General features: G+C 42.0%; 2 protein-coding genes across 9 annotated transcripts in view; both read right to left on the reverse strand.

Annotated features, from left to right (window-relative positions):
• The window catches only part of LOC146962655 (uncharacterized), a 40,868-nt gene extending 33,121 nt beyond the window's left edge, over nt 1–7,747 (reverse strand). The window contains exon 1 of the mRNA XM_085768703.1: nt 6,888–7,747. Within this exon, the coding sequence (XP_085624829.1) occupies nt 6,888–7,671 (784 nt within the window). The 5' untranslated portion in view covers nt 7,672–7,747. The remainder of the gene's footprint in view (nt 1–6,887) is intronic.
• A 2,692-nt stretch (nt 7,748–10,439) lies between these two features.
• The window catches only part of ptpn12 (protein tyrosine phosphatase non-receptor type 12), a 47,400-nt gene continuing 38,144 nt past the window's right edge, over nt 10,440–19,695 (reverse strand). For 2 of the 8 annotated variants that reach the window (XM_085769843.1, XM_085769844.1), the window contains 4 exons: nt 15,582–15,653; nt 14,534–14,587; nt 13,945–14,028; nt 13,307–13,570 (listed from right to left, as the gene is read on the reverse strand). In XM_085769843.1, the coding sequence (XP_085625969.1) occupies nt 13,509–13,570; nt 13,945–14,028; nt 14,534–14,587; nt 15,582–15,653 (272 nt within the window). In that variant the 3' untranslated portion in view covers nt 13,307–13,508. Of the gene's footprint in view, nt 13,571–13,940; nt 14,029–14,533; nt 14,588–15,581; nt 15,654–19,695 lie in introns of all 8 variants that reach the window. The other 6 variants (XM_085769846.1, XM_085769845.1, XM_085769847.1 and 3 more) reach the window with 6 other exon arrangements.

Here is a 19,695-nt window from a genome sequence, read left to right on the forward strand (position 1 = left end):
ACCTGACCTTGAACACACCGGAGGAGAACGAGCAGTTTTATCACAGCTTGACAGAAGAGTCTTCCCCCTTTAAAATAAAGAGAAGGTTTCCTTTTGAACTTCATGGGAACCTCACTGAGGCGGGAAGGCCGGTACAGTGCTGCAGTGGTTAATTCCCATCTCATGTTTTTTTTTTTTTGGAGGGGGGTTGGGTGGGTTGCAAGTTTAAACCGGGCGGTGTGTAACTAAAATCTAAAAGCAGTGGCAGTTTTGTCAGTCAGAGCAATGCAGCAACAATCTAGAGATGTAAAGGATTCAGAAATGGATGGGGTGCATGAAACTGAAACTTTTTTTTCCCCTTCTTCACGGTTTTTGCTTTCTGACTTTCTTGTGGCAGCCGGTTTTCAAGGGGAACACAGCAGGTGGCTTTCACTGTCTGGATGATCACAGGAGAGAGATCACTTTGAAAGACAGGAGGGCCAGCAGCAGGCGCTTTGTAAACTTCAGCTACACCAGAAACTCACTGGAATCAAACTCGCAGCAGTTGCAGAGGGGAGTCGCAACAAATCGAGTTAAAGGGCTACGCCAACATTTTTTTTTACTTTCACAAAATAAAACACCTGTTGCCCTTTACATACAGAAAACCATGACGATAGAATTTGTGCTTTTACTTTGAAATAGGAAGCTAACCTACCCTCGATGTAGCTAGCTTGAACCAAAATAAACCGTCTTTGCTTTAACCCTCCGTTTTGACCGATCTCGCCCCGTTACCGGCATTTGACCGCTCAAGATGCCTTACCGGAGAGTTTTGTCAGCTCTGAGACGAAGATCGGCCCGCCGGTTTCCATTTAGAGTTGCTGAAGAGTGTCTCTGATGACTTTAGATGGAGGCAGGCTAACACTACCTATACACTTCCAGTGTTTGAGCTAAGCTAATTACAGGCGATACGGGCTCTATCTCCCTTGTTACTGCACGCACAGTCGAAAGGATGGCGTCTATCTGCTGGTCATGGACTCGGGAGTGAGGCAAGACACGAAAAAAAAAAAATGTTGGCGTATCCCTTTAAGGGGTGTATATCCGCATTTAGATGTCAGTGTGTTTCAGTATAAAGTGAAAACTGATGACCAGCTTCCTCAGAACGTCTGCTCCTATATTTAGTTGAAGCATTAACTTGGGGCAGAAGTGTTAGCCACTTCCACTACGGTAGCCCGGCCAGATTTAAATTTGTGGTGGCAATGTGATAAGTCTGGTGACCTGTCCGGGGTGTTCCCTGCCTCTCGCCAAGATGCATTCTGGGATCAGCTCCAGCCACCACCCCCCGACATGGCCTAAACAGGATAACCAGTTCATACAATTCTTTAAATGTTGTTACATATTTTCTTACATCATTTCTATGTAATACTCATTCCTATGCTCCTGAGTATCATGTTTTAACACTAACAGGACAGACCGTTTCTTCCTGGACAACTTTCCGCCAGATTATCATATGTAGATAATTAAACCGAATCATGTTCTGTTTTTGTGAAAGGATCTACGAGCTTCAAAAATTAGACATAGTGAGTGAGCTCACCGATGTGAAGCACTCCCATGTGAGCAAAAACGCTGGATACTACCAAGCTGTAAATTAACTCCATCTGTAATAATGTGGCAAACTGGGAACAGGTAAAAGATGAAATGTCTGCATGATATGCACATGGATGTTTAGAGATATACTATATGGTGAAAACAGCTACATTCAGGAGTTCACCAAACACATATTGAGCTGAAAATGATAGGAAAGGAAAGGATGGGTTCCTCAAATGCGAGTAACTGTCTGACTGCCTCACTCTGACATGGAGCTGGCTGACAAAGGAAAAAACCAGGGCCCGGCAGATTTTCTGATCTTTTTGCATCAGTGTTGCTGCAGCACTACAGGTGGATCTGCCTCCAGGCTACATCCTGCTAACGTTAGGATGGTCAGTTCACTCCCGTTGGTGTGGAAAATCTGCACTTGCTTCACCATTCAGGCAGAGCCGATCCTAGGGCTGCAGCTATCGAATATTTTAGTAATCGAGTACTCTACTGAAAATTACATCGATTAATCGAGTAATCGGATAAAACGTATTTTTGCTTGGTTAAAGAGCAATTATGAATACACAAGAGAAAATAACATATTTCACTCAATAATGAATGACCAATTGGTTTCCTTTTGTAGAATCAACTGTTTTTATTTCTCAAATTCACAAGCAAGTATTTTCTGGTCTTGAAACATTACTAAAGAGGCGACTGCTGCTAACATAAATAAGAATAAATAAAACACAAATAAAAATAAATTAAATTAAATTACTTTCAAGATATCAAAAATAAATAAAATAAAATTACTTTCAAGATATCAAAAATGTTTTCTGTGGAGATGCTGCAACATGGAAGACGTGCTGCTGTGGTATGCAAGGGCCGTGTTACAACTAGAGTGCCTATAGAGAGACATTTTCTGTCTTTTTGTCGCCTTTTTCCTCCCTCAGTCAAACACCCACGTCCGCCCCCCCGTTAAGGTTTCTACCTAATCAACGGTCTCACCGCAACAGATGGTTCACGTCATGATAACTTAAGTATTTTGGCCATTCAAACTTCCACAGTCCATAGTCCTTTTCTTTGTTTGATATTTCAAGAGACTTTGGTTAAGTAGCCTAACCATGGATAGCTCCTAGGCAGGATTGTTCTGCTGCGTTGTCGCCACTCGCCACCGTCCCCCCGTCATCGCGGCCATCGCCTCGCCGCCGCCGCCGCCCCCCTCCCCATCTCCGCCGTCATCCGCGGCGAACGGCCGCGCGGGGGGGGGGGCGTGCACGGTTACGTTCATAGGTTACGTTACGGCGCACGTTGTGCCACATTGAAAGTCCGTGCGGCCGCTTGAACTACAATTAAATTAACGATTCCTCGAGGCAGAAAAAAATCCTCGGACCATTTTTTGTAATCGAGGTACTCGAATTACTCGAGGAATCGTTTCAGCCCTAGCCGATCCCCATAAATACCAAAAAATGTTAATAGAGTCTTTCTGCGACACTATTAAAACATGCAGGAATATGAGTATTTTTGTGTTGGACTGTCTGGACAAATGGCCCGGCTGACAGTAACTTAATTGGGTGCTGATCGCAGCTACGCTTCATCTCACCCCCCCACCCCTCGCTGCACTCTGCCACAGACACGTAGTCCCAGACGTCCCCAGGAATCCTGTCAGAATAGCACATTTGCATGCAAACAAATAACCAAATTACTGCAACTCAGACATTTACATGATTCACTGTAACTTAACTTCCCTAATAACCCAGGTCTACATGACTTTTTTTTAATGGTCTGGATGATGATGTCCACAACACACACACACAGTGTAATACTTAATAAGAAGAAGAAATGTTGATGTTTTCCAGACTCCCTTCATGCTTGCTCCTGCTAATTGTGACATTATTTGCAACATGAAAGGCGTGAAAGTTTTAGACAGAAAAACAAACCAATTGCCATAATACACTTTTTTTTTAAATTACCGGTAGGTGTTTGCATCAGCCTTAATCTGTGATTTACGTGAGACGTGTGAGGAATTAAAATCCCCCCCTAAAAAACAACCAGACTAAGTCCTTTTACGCTACGACTAGTGATTAAAGGCATTGGCAAGTATTACAGCCTCATTAACTGAGTTGTGCCTATGAGTTCAGCATGAATGTGAGAAAGATAATCCATTTAAAGTGTTCAACGCTTAAATTATTGGCAGCACGTCGGCTCATGTAATTATAATACCCCCCCACGCCATGTAAATACACTGGGTGTCAACAACAGGTCAAACTGCCAAACACTTTTACAATCAATATTTATCTTCTTGTGAACATTTCTGGACTGGACTCTTATTTATTTCAGTAGTGAATGTAACCTGCTGCTCCCTGACTGCTGCCTTCAGCCAGCCACTAATATCGCTGCAATGATGATGATGATGATGATGATGATGATGATGCTCTTTGGATCCCTGCAGAAAAATTCTTTCCCTCCAGGAAGGTCAGAGTCACAATTCAGCCCCTCAGCGAGAGGGAGGCTCTCTAGCACCATGCCTAAAAAAACTCCTGTCCTTAAACCGCTCTGTCCAACCCAAGAGGAAAAGCTAGGGGAGGACGCACTGGTGGGATTTGAGAACTGATCGGCTTTTCCCTCTGAATCAAATTTGGTCTTTACAATGTATCAGTGACTGGGTGTGGCACCATGTTCATAGCTGCCTGAATCACAAACTGTGTCATTAGTTCATCAGCCTGGCAAGTGGTGTTATGATAAATTAATAATAATAAGCATGAGTCCTGTCAGAATAAACACCACAACTGATTAACAACAGCAAAAAATGCCTTAAAACTAATGGTGGTAAATGACTGAAATAGCTTTTGCCACTGTAATGAATATGGGAATGCCAAAATAAAAACTTAAATTAGCCTTGTACGTTTATCAAAGTTACGATTTTGCACTCTTCCTCGCATTAGGACACATGTACACTGACTTTTTTTGCTTTAAAAAAAAAATCCTTATATGGGCAGAGATCTTATCCCTCCCAATGTTTAACCCAAAGTTACGCCTTCTGTCTAACCACCGGTCTGGCCTGCCTCTCACCACCTGAGCATTTTAATCCTTGAAATTAATTTCACTATGGACTGATGTGCATTAACACTCCACATTCAGATACTAACTCCTTCACGTTCGAAGTTACTCCATATAATTACGATCTCCCGCTGCTGGCCATTGAACGGCTCACTACAGCAATTAAGAGGTTTCTGTGTTTTCCTCAAGGGCACCTCAGTGAGACTGCTGAAGGAGTGTTATTATTATTATTATGTCACCAAGTGTTAATTATTTCTGCATCCAAATTTTCCTCATGAAAACGGTGTGGGCTTCCAGTGACTGAAGTGTCTTCCTATTCAGTAACAAGAACACCTCGTGTATGAATGAAAGACTGCTCTACAGGACAGCTCACGTCTTCAGGTATGATTGGATCCGCTGTGTGAAGTGAAACCCTGAGTAATTATTCTCAACAAGCCTGCATTACAACAATAACAGCTCATTAATTTGCAAAAAAAAAGGAAAAACTAACCTGAAATATTGTATATTATTATTAATATCTATCTTAAATAGACTTTGGAGCCCTTCCCTGCCATCTTTTTGCTTGGATTAAATAAAACTGACACCCAACCTGTTTACAAGACAAGTGCTTGTGATGGCGTGTTAGTGCTACAGGTCAACAACATGTCTCGTCCCGGAGCTCTTACTGTGCGGTGGCTGTTGAGAGCATGTCATGACCTCTTAAACTATCCAACTGGAAACGGGTGACATCATGTTTTTACACACACTCTCACATGTGTCCACTTGGTGCCCCCGCTCGCTTCTAACCACTCAAGGACGAATGACATTTAGATGCGCTGACCAACACAAATCACATGCAGAAGCTTTCTTGTGACAAAACACTAACAAATGCAAAAACACACCGAAAAAATACATATGCTTAAAAAAAAAAGACTCACTAATGAGACAGTCTTAAAACAGATTTGTGGCTTCAGCTTTGTGACAGTCAGTCAATTGAATATAAGAAATAATCTTCAGGAATTGATAAAATTAATCTATTTTCTAAAATAATGTACTATACATTTATTGATAGCCTGATTATCTACAAAATATCACTGGCATCTATGTTGATGTATACAGCACTCCTGCTCTTTATATTGTGAAATACATAAATAAATTGATGTGATATTTATGTACAATAAAGATTTTATGTAGTCTTGCATACTATAGTTCCAGATCCAACACCTTTTCAATTACATAAAGTAATTTGACTAAATTATGTATTATTATATAATAACACATTTAATAATAAATTGTTATAATTCCATTAAATGTCTTTATTGTTCTAAAAAGGTTGCATTATTGATGACTAATACATTTCAAAATGTATTCAACCGACTATGTTCATTTTTTCCAGCTCTTTCGCATTTCAGGAATACCCGCGGTCAGAGGAAAACCTAACCTAGATGTGGGGGTTTTTATGCAGTTACACTCGCTGTTGTCAGTAGAGTCTACGTCTAATTACCATAGTGTGATAATAACGGTTTGAGCTGAAAGGCAAATAAGGGGAGACGTGGAGAATGAAATACAACATGTTTTGCATGTGCACAACTGTAAAACATGGGAGTATCAACAAACCAGGGAGCCGTGTGTCTGTTTCCCATACAGCCCGGGGTTACAGAGGGGGGCGTGGTGCTCCACCAAAACAACACTTACACTATAATGGCGGGCGGCTGTCATATTGTTATGACAGCAGCGAGTAGTTTTCATACATGCACCGCGCTCGGAAGGAAATAAAATTATTTAACACGCATTAATGTTACAGAATAATCCAGAAATATACGCCCTCAATCGCTCAAACGCCGACGTGACGGAGATTACATCTTGTTTTATGCGTTTACAACATCTTAGACTGAATTAATCGCATTAGTCTAGTATGTTAATGGAAAATAAAAACAAAAACACGCGCTGCGTTTAGTCTAATACAGGACGTAAGTGCGTACAACTCGATGTAAACATCTCATCGGGCGGACAAATGTACGGAAGAGTAACTCTGGAGCATTCAACTGGCTTTTATTCAACGATTGAAGAGCGCGTTTCTGAACAGTAGCTAGTCCGAAAACAGGACTGTCCGAGGGGGAAATGAGACAGCAGCACACACTCCCGGGCCACATGTTCACATCCCAAGTGGCTCAATCCACCGCAAGCCAAGTAACTATAAAAAGGACAGGACTCTTCTTTGACTACTTATTATAAACACAACTCAAAACTTTATGAATTCGCACCACATTTAAAGTCGATTTTTTTTTTCAGCCAAAAGAAAACACACTCTGATGGCCTACCTTTGGGTGGCAACATGATGACCTCCCCGTTTTCTCTCTTCACCGCAGAAATGTTGTTAAATCTGCTGATGTCGTTGTTGTTGTTGCCGCTGCTGCTGCTGCTGCTGCTGACGGTCGTCCCGCCAGGTCCGGAGGTCATCAACATCACTTTATGTTTCTTTTTCTCCTCCTCTCCACCGCCTCCTCCTTTCCCCTTAATATTATTATTCTTCTCCCTCTCTAACACTTCTTTCTCCCGCTGTTGTTTATCTTTACTCGGCTTCTTGGGTTTGGGCGAGGAAGGCGCTTTGTGGAGGAAGAAGTCGCTCTGTTTGAAGACTTTGTGGGTGTTTGTTGTCGGCGGTTGGGATCCACCGGTAGCAGCAGCAGGAGGGTTGCCGCTGCTGCCGCTCGTCTTGACCGGACTGAAGCTCCACAAGCCCGCCACGCCACCACCACCACCACCGCCGCTGCTGCTGCCATAACTGTGCTGCTTCGTGGGCTGCTGCTGCTGCTGCGTCTGCGGCGGTTGGAGTTTCTCTCTGCCGCTGCCGTTGCCTCCCACTCCCGCTTCCCTGCTGAGTTTTTTGGGTTTAACGCCGCTCTCCTCGACTCGGACCTTCTTGGGCGGCGGCGGCGGGTTGGGATCCCTGGAAGACTGAAGAAGAGAGCGGTTGTCATGATGGGGGGCTCCCTTCGCCTCGGTCGGCTTGACGAGCGGGCTTTTGGCGGAGGAGGCGACCGCGGGGGCCACCGCAGTAGCCGCAGCTCCGGTGAGGTGAACGGAGCCTCGCCAGTCAGCCATCTTGAGGCTTCTCTCTCTATTTACTCTCTTCCCCCAACGGCCGTCGCTGCTGTTTTTTTTTTTTTTTTTGCGCGACGTGCAGGCAGGCAGTGGAGGGGCGGGGCTTAGGTTGATTGACATCCGGACAGGGAAGGGGGCGGGGCCTAGACTTGACTGACAGATGGGGAGGGAAAAACTAGAAGCCGTGTTTCTAGCGTCTGCTGTTGATGTATTAGTGAAATAATAATAAGACGCCACAGGTTTACTCCCTGATATTTAGGTCTGAATCATTTTAATTGATTTTTTTTGTGTAAGATCTCTGGGAAAAAAATAAATAAATAAAAAATAAACATCCCACATATGATTTTTATTGCTTTGGACACCACTCTTTAATCTTGCATTTAGTAGCCTATTATATTTTTTTATATCATAATCTGATAAGCTGATTTTGTAAAATCCAATTAAAATCCATTTATACATATTTATTTTTGTTGATAAATACAATTAATTAACTAGAAAATTTGTTTTTGATTTCTTTTCTTTTTTTAAAGACTAATATTTTTGGGAAAAAAAGTTGTGTGTGATTCAAAATAATGTGTATCAAAGTGAATGAGATTACTTACTTAGTAATAGTAGTGGTAGTAGTAGTAGTAGTAGTAGTAATAGTTACACTAATATTGTTTTTTTTTATCATGTTAAAATTTATTGTGTTTTTTTAGTTTGAGTCATTATATTTCAGCCAGTATAAGTTCTGGACTCAGATTTTTTCTGTCCCTGTTTGGACTTGACACCGGCACTGTGCAGACCAACCATCAGTGTAAAAGAGTCCAGTTTTACAGATGAGTGATAGAACATGTGGAGAAGTTTGCTGCTGCTGCTGCTGCTGCTGGTGGCTGTTGTGGGGTGTGTTTGTTGAAATGGAAACGCTCCCATCAAAGAGATAAACGTGTCCTCTTTCATCTAATCTTCACAACTGGATGAGTTTATCACGCTCACACACACAGAACATAATCATTATACAGTGTCATGAATCCTCCAGCGCTGTTTACACTTTGATTTATTGAGATGAAAACATTTCCTTCGCTCAGACTGATTGGTGGACCTCTCAGCACAAGGCCTGTTGACGTGTGACAGCCAACCGTGAATACTAAACATGATTAGCTGCTGCACAAGGAGGCCTGTAAAGTTACAGCCGGCCATAAACATTGTGACAAGATTATTATATGATGCAAACCGGACGTGGAAATCTGATGTCTGTGTGTGTGTGCAGTAGCAGAATAACACAATGAAGTAAGTGTGTGTGTAAAAAGAAACACAAACTCTTCCAGCATCTACTGTATAAAAACTACTTTACCTGAAATGAGTCTATTCAAATACATTTTATATTCCAGGCGTTCAACACAGAGCTGACACAGTTTTCATTTTCTTCAGATGGCAGCACAGCCTGGTGCTATACTCAACACTGATTGGCTATATTTATAAGCCATTACATAACATGTTAAACCACTCCATGGGAAAACTGAGGTGACCCAGTTAAGATAGCAACCTGGCTTAATTTATACTACACACACAGAGAGTGTGTGAGACAGTATTCATACAGTGCTGAGAGGAACACCCTGCATAGATTATCAGCTGTGAGTAAAATAAAGGGGGGAAGTTATAAAATGTGCATGACAACGTATAGTGAAGAAACCACTCGAGTGATGTGAGGCTCTCTGGCTTACTTTATTATGGAATATATTACATATTAAAAAGAAACTTTATCCTACTTTAACATTTAAAAACTTTGACAGACATACTTTTAAACAGCACAGTGAGTAGTCAAGGCCTTACTATTATGTTACACTGTGGATCTCATTGGACAGGGTGTGAGCCATGTATTGACACTGATATTATGAACTTTAAGGTGTAAACAATACTGATTTCTATTAATACCCCAATATAAACCTTGTATGTTTCATGAGCTATGAAAATTCAATCGTTTCAATCGTTATGTGCATTAGAATGTGATCATATATCTTATTCCTGTAGGTTTTCTCACTGAATTTTGTGTTCATCTTTGAATTACAATCATATGTCAAACAGTACTAAAGTGACAGTTGTTAACTTAATTGGTAATTTCTGTTAATTGTTTTCCGTGTGGTTTAAATGTACAAAAACACAATATTATCCAATGTTACATCTGTGGATCAGTGCTTTTGTCCGAGCCTATGATATAAAACGAACACACACCCAGGTGTGCTGCAACAGCTACACATGAAATATTATATTGAGTGTGTTGTTTGTATTATTAACCTGATGTGAGGGCTGGCTACATGTGATCACTGGCACATAATTACAGTACGTTCGCGCCCACCTGCTGTTCCTCACCATGTGTGTAAAGTGAATACAAATGTGAAACCCTCAAGGTCCCTGTGTAAGACAGTGAGCTAATGTGTGTTTATACCATCTGCTATGATTAATTAATTGTCATATTAGTATGCGTGTGTGCGTACATGTCGGTCTGCAGATCCAGGTGTAACAGAGCATCTCCTGCTGTGACGCACACACACACACACACACACACACACAGTATACTGAAGTTCATTTTGAAGTCAGTTGTGATTGACATTATCAGATTATATGGAGAGATTTTAGCCGGTGGGAGAGACAATTTAATTATTTTACTTCAGAAAGAAGTCAAAGTGATTTATTAACCACTGGATTGGTCTACACTGGAAATGAGTAGCTACACACAGACACACACCTAGTATTACTGTCATGTATAAATAAAGAAAAAGAGGCAGGGCTTTACTTAACGTTCATTTTTACTGATTGATTTCTGCAACATACAAACATTTGGGGTGTACTTGTGTGTTTATGTTTGTGTTTTTGTGTGTGTGTGTGTGTGTGACAGGAAGGGGGACAAGGAGCATGGCTGAATGAGAGTCCCACAGGAGGCGATGAGCAAGCAGCAGCGAATCATATCGCTCACGCCACAAATGATGATTGGAGGAGAGGGAGGGGAAGGGGGGCGGGCTCTCTCTTAAAGGCACAGGTGGGCTCTTTTCTGAGATAGAGGCTAAGTGTGCGGGGCGACAGGGGTGGGAGGGGGGCAGAGATGGTTAAAAAGAAAGAGGAGGGTGCTGAGGGAAATAAAGCAGAGGAGAAATGATGAATTAAGTTAAAAAGGATGCCTCTTCTCAACATGTCTACTCGTCCGTTTCATGGGAATATTCTGTTACTTTGAACCTCCAAAGAGTAAAGAGATACTTTACTTAAGTGAAGTGACACGTTAAAAGCGACAGCCTTTCAAAAAAATGGGGGGGAAAAAAGGCATAAATGAGGGTGAAAGTGGAGGAAGATGAAAGAGGGGAAACAGCGGGAGGAGTGAGAACAAGAGAAGAGGAAAATAATGAGATGCTCCTTGTCCAGAGCAAGAGATCCATCTCTGTGGCATGTTTTACTTTGAAAGAGCGAGCTGAAAGAGTGAGCTGAGAGAGGGAGCGGAAAAATGAAAAAGAAAGAGTGAAAAGTGGGGAAAAAAAAGAAAATAAAAGGAGGCAAAGAGCGTATGAGAAGAGAAAAGAAGAGAGAAGTGGAGGTTTGGATGGGGAGCAGTGGATTTGTGACGCAACAAACAACCGCGTATACAAAAATAACTTTAAAATACCATTTACAAAAAACGACCATTATCATTATTATTATTATCATCATCATTAATATTATTATTACAATCTTATTAGGAGCCCGTTGTAGCTATCTGAAAGGGGGGGGGGGGGCAGCTGGCAGTCTATGCTTTTCTCCTGCCAACCAATTAAAACAAAACAAAACAAAAAATTCAATCTTTCTGAACGCATATAATTTGAAAATAAGAACAACAACAACAACAACCCTGAAATATTTGCCAGAAGCAAAAACAAAAGGGCAGCAAAATAATTTACAGTTTGAAGGGAAACATTGTGTAAGGGAATCATCATCATCGTTGTCATCATCATCATCATCATGCACTGACTTTCTTACATCTTCTGTTAATAAGAATATTTAAGAGATAGCAAAACAATCTGAAATATTATATACCTAAACTGCCCTGTACAGTTCTTTATCTTTATATAAAAAAAAATGCATATACTGTATAGTTATGGTAGCTAATGAAGGAGGAGTTAGCAGAGAACAATATAAATCAGGAGAAAACAGTAGTCCTGGGTCCCTAGCTGCTGTAGTCTTATTTGATCATTGTCTCACACACACAGAAGCAGCTGAAGTACGAGTCGGCCGTCAGATGAGAAACCAAACGAGTTAAGGTTTAAATATCAAGCTGTCCAGATCTGAGAGAGTCTCAGATGATGCGTGACATTCATACTTCCAAACACTGAGGTCTGCTGTGAGGAAACTGGCTGCAAAAGTAAAAGACGTGCACGTCGGTTTCATCTGAGGAGGAGGAAGAGGAGGGGGAGAAGGAGGAGTGGGGGGGGTGAAATAAAAGAGCAAATAAGAGTCCAGAGTAAAGAGCGGGAGAAGCCAAAATCACACAGAGAGAAATGAACTGAGGAGAAAAGCCAAATGAAGGAGGACTGTCATTGGCTGTCTTCTCTGAGGGGCGGACTAAGGCAGGCTCATGGTCCCAGCAGTGAGGGCCGGAGTCAAAGGGCCGACGCCGAGTTTGACCACTGGATGTGTTTTAAGGTTTGGAAACGGGGTGCAGAGTTTCTTCAGCCAAAGAGAAAGGGATTCAGACCTTTAACTGCTCCAAGATCAACACTTTCAGAGGGGTGAACGCTGCTCTTTGGTGAAGCTGCTGACAAACCGACCACCACCGACTGCAGTGACCAAACCACGTCAGCCCTCTGACTCTGGTAAAAAACCAGGGAGGTCGGCGTAGAAGTGTGAAGCACCAGAGCTGACATCGCTGCAGGTAACACAGGTGAGAGACGGTCAGCTCTAGTGTTCCCGTTTCAACGCCGATCCTTTGTAATGTAGCACCAGCACACAGAAAGAGGGAGAGACAGAGATACAGAGAGAGAGAGAGAGAGAGAGAGCACCCTGGCAACCTGTACAAAACCCAACAGAAACGGTTGCATCATGGGTAACAGATTATCTAGGTTCGCTTTGAAGATTGTTGTTCATTCAGTAGGAGGAAGCAGACACCTTCTGGGAGTTCAGTTAAACCTCAGGAATCAGATTCCCACAGTAGCTTCACTGATTAAAGATAATTCCTGATTTAGGACAAAAAAAAAAAAAAAAAGTAACTTTTCTCATTTGGTATGAAACAAAGAGTTCGTCCCGTTAATCTGAGGAGAACACTTTTCCTTAATTTGACACCTACATTTCTCTTCATTTAGCCTAAGAACGGGCAAATCTTCATGATGTGTCTACAGCTCGGAGAGAAAAACATTTTTTAAATCACAAAAAAAACAAAACAGGAATTAACCTTTAACCGTTAACAGGGAAATAACCAGACTGATCCCAGGTCAGCGTCTAGAGAAGTCAAAACCTCAACATCAGCAAGCTCAACAGGAAAACATGGGCTTTGTTCTAAAATGGACAAGCCACTTGACCAGTAAAAGTGTCCTTCCGCTTTGCACAGAGTGGCACTTTGAAGGAAAGACTGAGGAGGAGGAGGAGGAGGAGGAGGAGGAGGAGGAGGAGGAGGAGGAGCAGGAAGGAGGAGGAGCTCGGTCTTGACAAGCCGTTTGGCACAGGGTTACACAGAAGGAGCTTCTATGTAACAATGTGCTGTCTGTCTGTGTAGCATCTATCAACTCTGGGTTTTTTTTTTTCTCTTTTCTTTTCTTTTGGACCGGCCAGGTGAGATCGGCAGAGTCCGTCTCCTGACAGGCGAGGACACTGTTGGGCGGACGGGCAGACGGATCGTTCCATCATGTCCACTCCAGGGGGGGTTCTCGAGGGCCTTTGGGCTGGATGCAGCGGTTACCGAACCCTGAAAGGAGAGGAGGAAGGAGGAAGCTCTTAGCCGGAGTTGAATTTTTAAAAAAAAACGTGTGAAGATTTTTTTTTCTTTGGTCTCCAGGAAGAACAGGTGAACCTTCAGTCCTCAAAACCATCACACTTTTACTTTTTCTGCACACGCAGCTCAGAGAAAAAGCAGTGCCACACATATAAAAAATAATAAAATGATGACATTAATAGAAACCATGTTTGTCAGCAAAGGAAAAATCGTTAACTTGTGCAAATAATACTCGAGTTCCTCTTGAGGGCTGAACGGTGGAAAAAAAGCGGCTTTACAAAAAAAAAAAAAAAAAAAATCACAGATGTCAGGACATGGAGAGGAGGAAAGACAGCAGACTTACCCACCCAAGTCTGCCTTGCTGTCTGTTGCCGTGGTGCCAGCAGCTGCAGGGTCAGCTGGAGACGTCTTCTTAACGCAGTCTGACACATCTACACACACACACACACAAACACAGGTTAATGGAGTGGAAACACAGAGTGAATATGAGTGATCTACGTGTTGTTGTATAACACTTGAACCCAGATCGGTAAATTATAAAGAGTTTTATTCAGAACAAGTGAAAGAAAAACCGTCGCAGAATCCAAGTTATTCTCTTTTGAGTATTCTCTCTCCGTCTCACAGGAACCACTGAGGCAATAAATTGGTAGTAACCATCATCCCACAGTCCTCGTAGTGCGGATAAGCATATACACACATTTTTCATTTCACCTCTCTATAGAGGTTTTTTCTTTTTCTTTTTTTTTTTTTATCAGTCTCTGGCTCTTACAGCTGCCCTCCTGACAAATGCTGTCAGTCTTATCGAGCGCCGGCTAATTTGTAAAACACTGACGGCCCGTCTCCTCCTCTGCTCTGCTGACTAAATGCTGTGAACATGTCATTTAAAAAAAAAAAACACACACAAAAAAACAAGTGTTGCGATGTGTGTGTTGGTACCTGTGTGCGAGCCGCTCCATTCGGCCGAGGCTGACGTCCTCACCTCCGTGGGGTCTGGCGGAGAGCAAGAGGGAAGTAGTGGATTAGATGAGCTGATGACTGAAGGTGAAGCCGCACACATGAAGCACAATGAGACGCACAGTCACACACACGTTTCCTTTCAAACACACTGTAGCTTTTTCCATCTCTCTTCATCACTCGGCCTTTAATCTCCACACTTCTGCAGCACAACAACCTCCACTCTTGGTTTTTATTTTATGTCCATATAACAGTACAGGATGTGCAGAATGAGTGTCGTCTCTGTAGCAGTGAACACAGGTGAGAGCTGTGACCTTTTAGAAATGACTCCAAAAAACAATTAACTCTGACTGTGACCAGTTTCTAATATGATCTTCTGCACACACGCACACAGCTACTGCAGATCTGAAAAAGCTAATGCTGCCCTCCAGTGTTGTAACGCTGATAAAGCCTCTGTTCGTCTTCTAACACAAATCGTGTGCTGGTGGTTGGTTGAAATGTGCTGCACAGGGAAAAACAAAACCGAAGCAGAAGGCAGCGAGCCGGTGGAAGTTATTAAAGAGACTTGTGGTGTGAAAGAGAGGTCGCAGGCCTGATACCTGCAGTGTGCGCATCCGTCTGTCTGTTTGAAGTGCGGATGAGAGAGACTGAGCCGCTAGCTGTTCAAACAACTGGAGGAGCAGGTACAAAATGGGAAAAAGAAAATCTGAGGTAAATACGGATTTGCTCGGATCAGCGGCGACTGGATCAAACAACCAAGAGTTCCCTTGGAAATAAAACAATAAGCAATACAGCAGCTACCACCTACATGGACACAGCAACAACAACACAACTGGATTACCTGGTTACCTTTTGTGTTTTTAATACAAAGACTCTTATTGATTTCTTTTTTTCCCCCCTTCTGGTTCCTAATCGATCATTGATCGGTTCCAGCTTGTTTGGAGTCGACCAATAACACGGAGCCAGGCGAGGCGAGCCAGTGGATCCAAAAGAAAACACACCTGTGAGCTCGGACCAATGCACAACGCACCTGTGGCCAGTATGAAGGACTCGGGGGTTCTCGCAGGGAGGGGGGGAGGGGAGTCGTCGCTGTCCCAGCAGTCTGGGTTAAAAGGTCAGAGGTCACATGAGAAGCAGCGTTAATGACAGACCGGAGGAGGAGAGACAAGAGATCGACACAGAGACAGAGGAAAGCTCATCGTAGCACAAGTGTTTGATCCTTCTGATAATCAGATAACACAAAGTCCTCGACAATACGCAACTGCTCTGTGACAACAAGGAGCTTTGGCGCCGTTACATCTGTTTAAAAGCTGATCAGAGGCAGATTTCATACAATATTAATATTATGACTTTATGTGAGGATGAATCAGTTTGTAGACAGCTGCCTGTACCTGTACCATGTTTACAGTTTGAAGGGAAAGATTGTGTTTGTTCCACAACGGATTTATGCAAATATATTAAATGTCACTCTTGAATAAGTCAGTGGTAAATAATGAAAGAGAAAAAGATGTGTTTATTTTCTGTCTTAAAATATAAATAACATTTTTATGTTCTATATTTATTGTTATTAATGTTCACTGGTAAATCATACATTAAACTAAACTGGGCTTAGATTGTTGTTTTAACAAACAAAGCAGTTTGAAGTTTTAAATCTTTAATTTAAATATATATGTGCTGTTGTAATTAAGTTTTAAAAGCTATTTTCCGACTTGTTTGTTTAATATGAAATACATGTATAGTTTGTTTTTTGATATTATTGATGTTCTGAACAAATACAGTGCGTGGGAAATACAGTATCGGAATTATTAAGCTATAAAATCATGCACTTAATAAGATAAGATACAGCAATTTAATTAATTTTTTCTCTTTCTTCGCAAAGATTCACATATTTATTCTCACGGTTGATGTTGATCATCTCTCAGTATCACCAGTGCTCTGTGTAACAGATGCAGGTGGATTTGCAGATGCTCTGTAACAACACTGACACTGATGCTACAAACTGTCTCAGACATGTAAAGTAAGTGTGGTCGGAGGAAAAGTGGTGATAAATAATACTTCACACGAGATGGGCAGCCACTGTGCTTTTATTAAGCAGTGTATGTGTATCAGCAGTCATTGGTTTCTGGCATGACCGCTAAAATCACTGACATGCTCCAGACAGCTCTAATTACATTTCCTTGCTTCTCCTCATCAGATGGACTATCGTTTGACGATCTCCATCTCTGAGGACATCGCTTTTCTACGCTGCACTGGATAATTACCCGCAGGTCATTACGATTAGCTCCTGCTGCAGCGCGTTGCGAGAGGGAATCAATGCACGGGAACGCGTTAATAAGGAAAAATTATCCTGTTTTGAGTCCCAGCTGCTTCAGTTCTGCTTCTGCTTCACCCAAACTCAGCAGTTAGACCAGAGACCACGATGACCTTTCATCCTCTACTGTCTGTTATTATGATACAATGCCACCTGTTTACCATAGAAACTCAATTATCTCAGCTTGGCGTGACTTAGCCGACAATAATAACTGGCCTGTGTGGTTCTATCTGATAGAAAGTTACCTGAAATCTGCTGCGGCTCTTTTTAATGCGAGGCCAATATCCAGGATGACATTTCATATTAATGACCTTATTATGGACCATGAGATTAACTTGTCTCCTTCTCGCTTGACCTCTAAATTATATTCTGTCCTGATCATCCAGACTGAAATTTACTCAGAGGCTCCGACTATAATGCCGCCATTTTAAAATATGAGCCTCATTCACTGGTAAAGACGATCTATGTTTCTCCTCTTGGTGGAAGTTTTAGATTCACTCTTAAACCTTCACGCCAACTCCACTGTGTCCTCTGTTGTGGTGTCTGTCTCTACACACTCTGGACTACAGCTGCCTTGGCTCTATCTGATTATCACTTCTTTAGCTAGAGACTGCAGCAACTCAGCAACTCATTTGAAGCTGATCTATCTATCCAATCGAACAGCCTTGGATTGTGTAACATTCGTCTTAATGACGGCCTGAATTCGATTCTAGTTAATCGAGGCTTTGTACCGTTTGAAAGAAAACATTAGGCGACTGCAGCAGCAGGTTTAACGTCACCAGAAGCGACAAGAGGAAGAGTCAACAAAGACGACATGTTGTTGCTGCTCCTGAACTCGTTCAGTGCAATTACAGAATAAATCTTAGTAGAATAAACAGAAAAACAGAATTCTCAGTTATTCTCAGTGTTGTTACAGGCACATACAACGTGTAAATCTGCTTTTAAATACTGCTTTTTTGTCAGGTTTTAAATGAATTTAACAGCTGCAACAACTGCTTATAAGCAACATTATGAGTGAATAATTAGTTACTTGATATTGATTATTATATTGGTAGCCAAACATAGTTTTTAATCAGTATGTTTTCATGTCTATAATTGCCTTTCCTATAAATCTAATTACATTTTCACCTATATCTCTGTATCCCTCTATAACTCTGCTATTGATTCCAATGTTGTGTTTATAATGCTGTTTGTCACCGACATGTGAGACAATTTAAAATGTGCTCAATCAATATGGATTGATTTATTGACAGTGCAACCGCTAAAAACAAGCAAACACAAGCAGCCACCAGCTTCCCCCCTCGACCAACCACAAAGCGGCAATTTGCTCAGTGCGACTCATCAACAAACAGGCAGTCATTAGATTCTTGCAACCGATCAAACAGCAGCCGTTAGCTTTTTCATGGCCGATTATACAAAGCGCCACCACAGCCTGGACAAATAATGAGCCAGAAAGCCAAGCAGACCGAAGACAGACCACGTCAGGGCTGTGAAGCAGATATGTCTGCATTTAGTTTTAAATACTGGAGACACTTGAGGAGAGCAAGATGCAAGAGGCCTGACATTTAAATAGCCAAGATATGATTTAAACTTGATTTTTTAAAACAATCAGATTATGTTAATAATAATTTTGTTCTGACAGTTTCTCAGTGTTTATAGCTGTTGATTTAAACAAAGAATTTGACTAACATCACTACGCCAGTGTAATCTGTAAACAGGGCCGTTGCTAGGAATTCTGGGCCCCCTGAAAGAATACTAAAGTGGGCCCCTGACTTTTCCACTTTTTTTCTTAGACTACGTATGTATTAAAAAATTTTATTTAGCCTACTTTGTTTTGATGCTAATGCAGCATTACTATGAGTACTAATCAGGGTCTTATGCAGAATAATTCAGTCATTCAAAGATTAGACTACTGGGTTTTTTTGTGGGCCCCACTGGGCGCTGGGCCCCTAGAATTATCATCACCTTTCTCCCCTATACAACGGCCCTGTCGGTAAGAGTTTATGATTTTTCTCGTCTTTCTCTGACGTTGCAAACTGTAACAGCCTGAAAGCAGGCCACTCTGAGCAGACTGCGTGTTGAGCTCCACCTCCACACATTTTCCAAATTATTCTGGGAATTAATTCCTTTTCTAATCTAGAGATGTGTGTTTAAGCTGCTTGTGCTGACCACTTACAAGATTTTACAAATGCCATGGCTACTCATGAAAAACACGAATAAACTGGTTGTGTTACTGAAAATTATTTCCGTTTGAGTTAAAGTCTATCTATAATTTAAAGACAGAATAAGTTACTTAAACTAAAGAGTGATGTTTCTTCTGATTCCAGTTTATTTTAATTTGAAGTGCACTGCTGGCCAACTCGCATCATGTCTCCTCATAGTTTCATCCAAATATCTAAAAATGCAGAAGAGTTATTTCATCCAGGGGCCATTCAAGATCAAAACTGTCCCAAGACAAAGTCCAGTTCACTCCGCTCCGTCTCACATCGGCCGCAAATCACAGCAAGAATCAGATTTCAGAATCTCCCGATTTTGAAATCAAAGATCAGCGGAGGGGGATGCGACGTCGCCGCCGTTCCCCTCAGAAACCTCGTCGTTCAGCGATAGTGAGAGTGACGCTCGCGGAAACCAGACGGTGTGTGACACTGCTCTGCTCAACCCAACGTGCACAGAGGTGTGTGTGTTTGTCAGCATCATGCAGTGTCCTTCACCATCCAACATGCACACACACGGTCGACACTCACAACCGCGGTGAAACAAAACACACAGATATACAAACAGGATCTCTCTCATTCTTCCTCCTGTTTGCAGATTCATACACACACACACACAC

Source organism: Trachurus japonicus, chromosome 23 (assembly GCF_045865225.1).
Source record: "Trachurus japonicus isolate A0001 chromosome 23, Traja_1.0".
Taxonomy (NCBI): domain Eukaryota; kingdom Metazoa; phylum Chordata; class Actinopteri; order Carangiformes; family Carangidae; genus Trachurus; species Trachurus japonicus.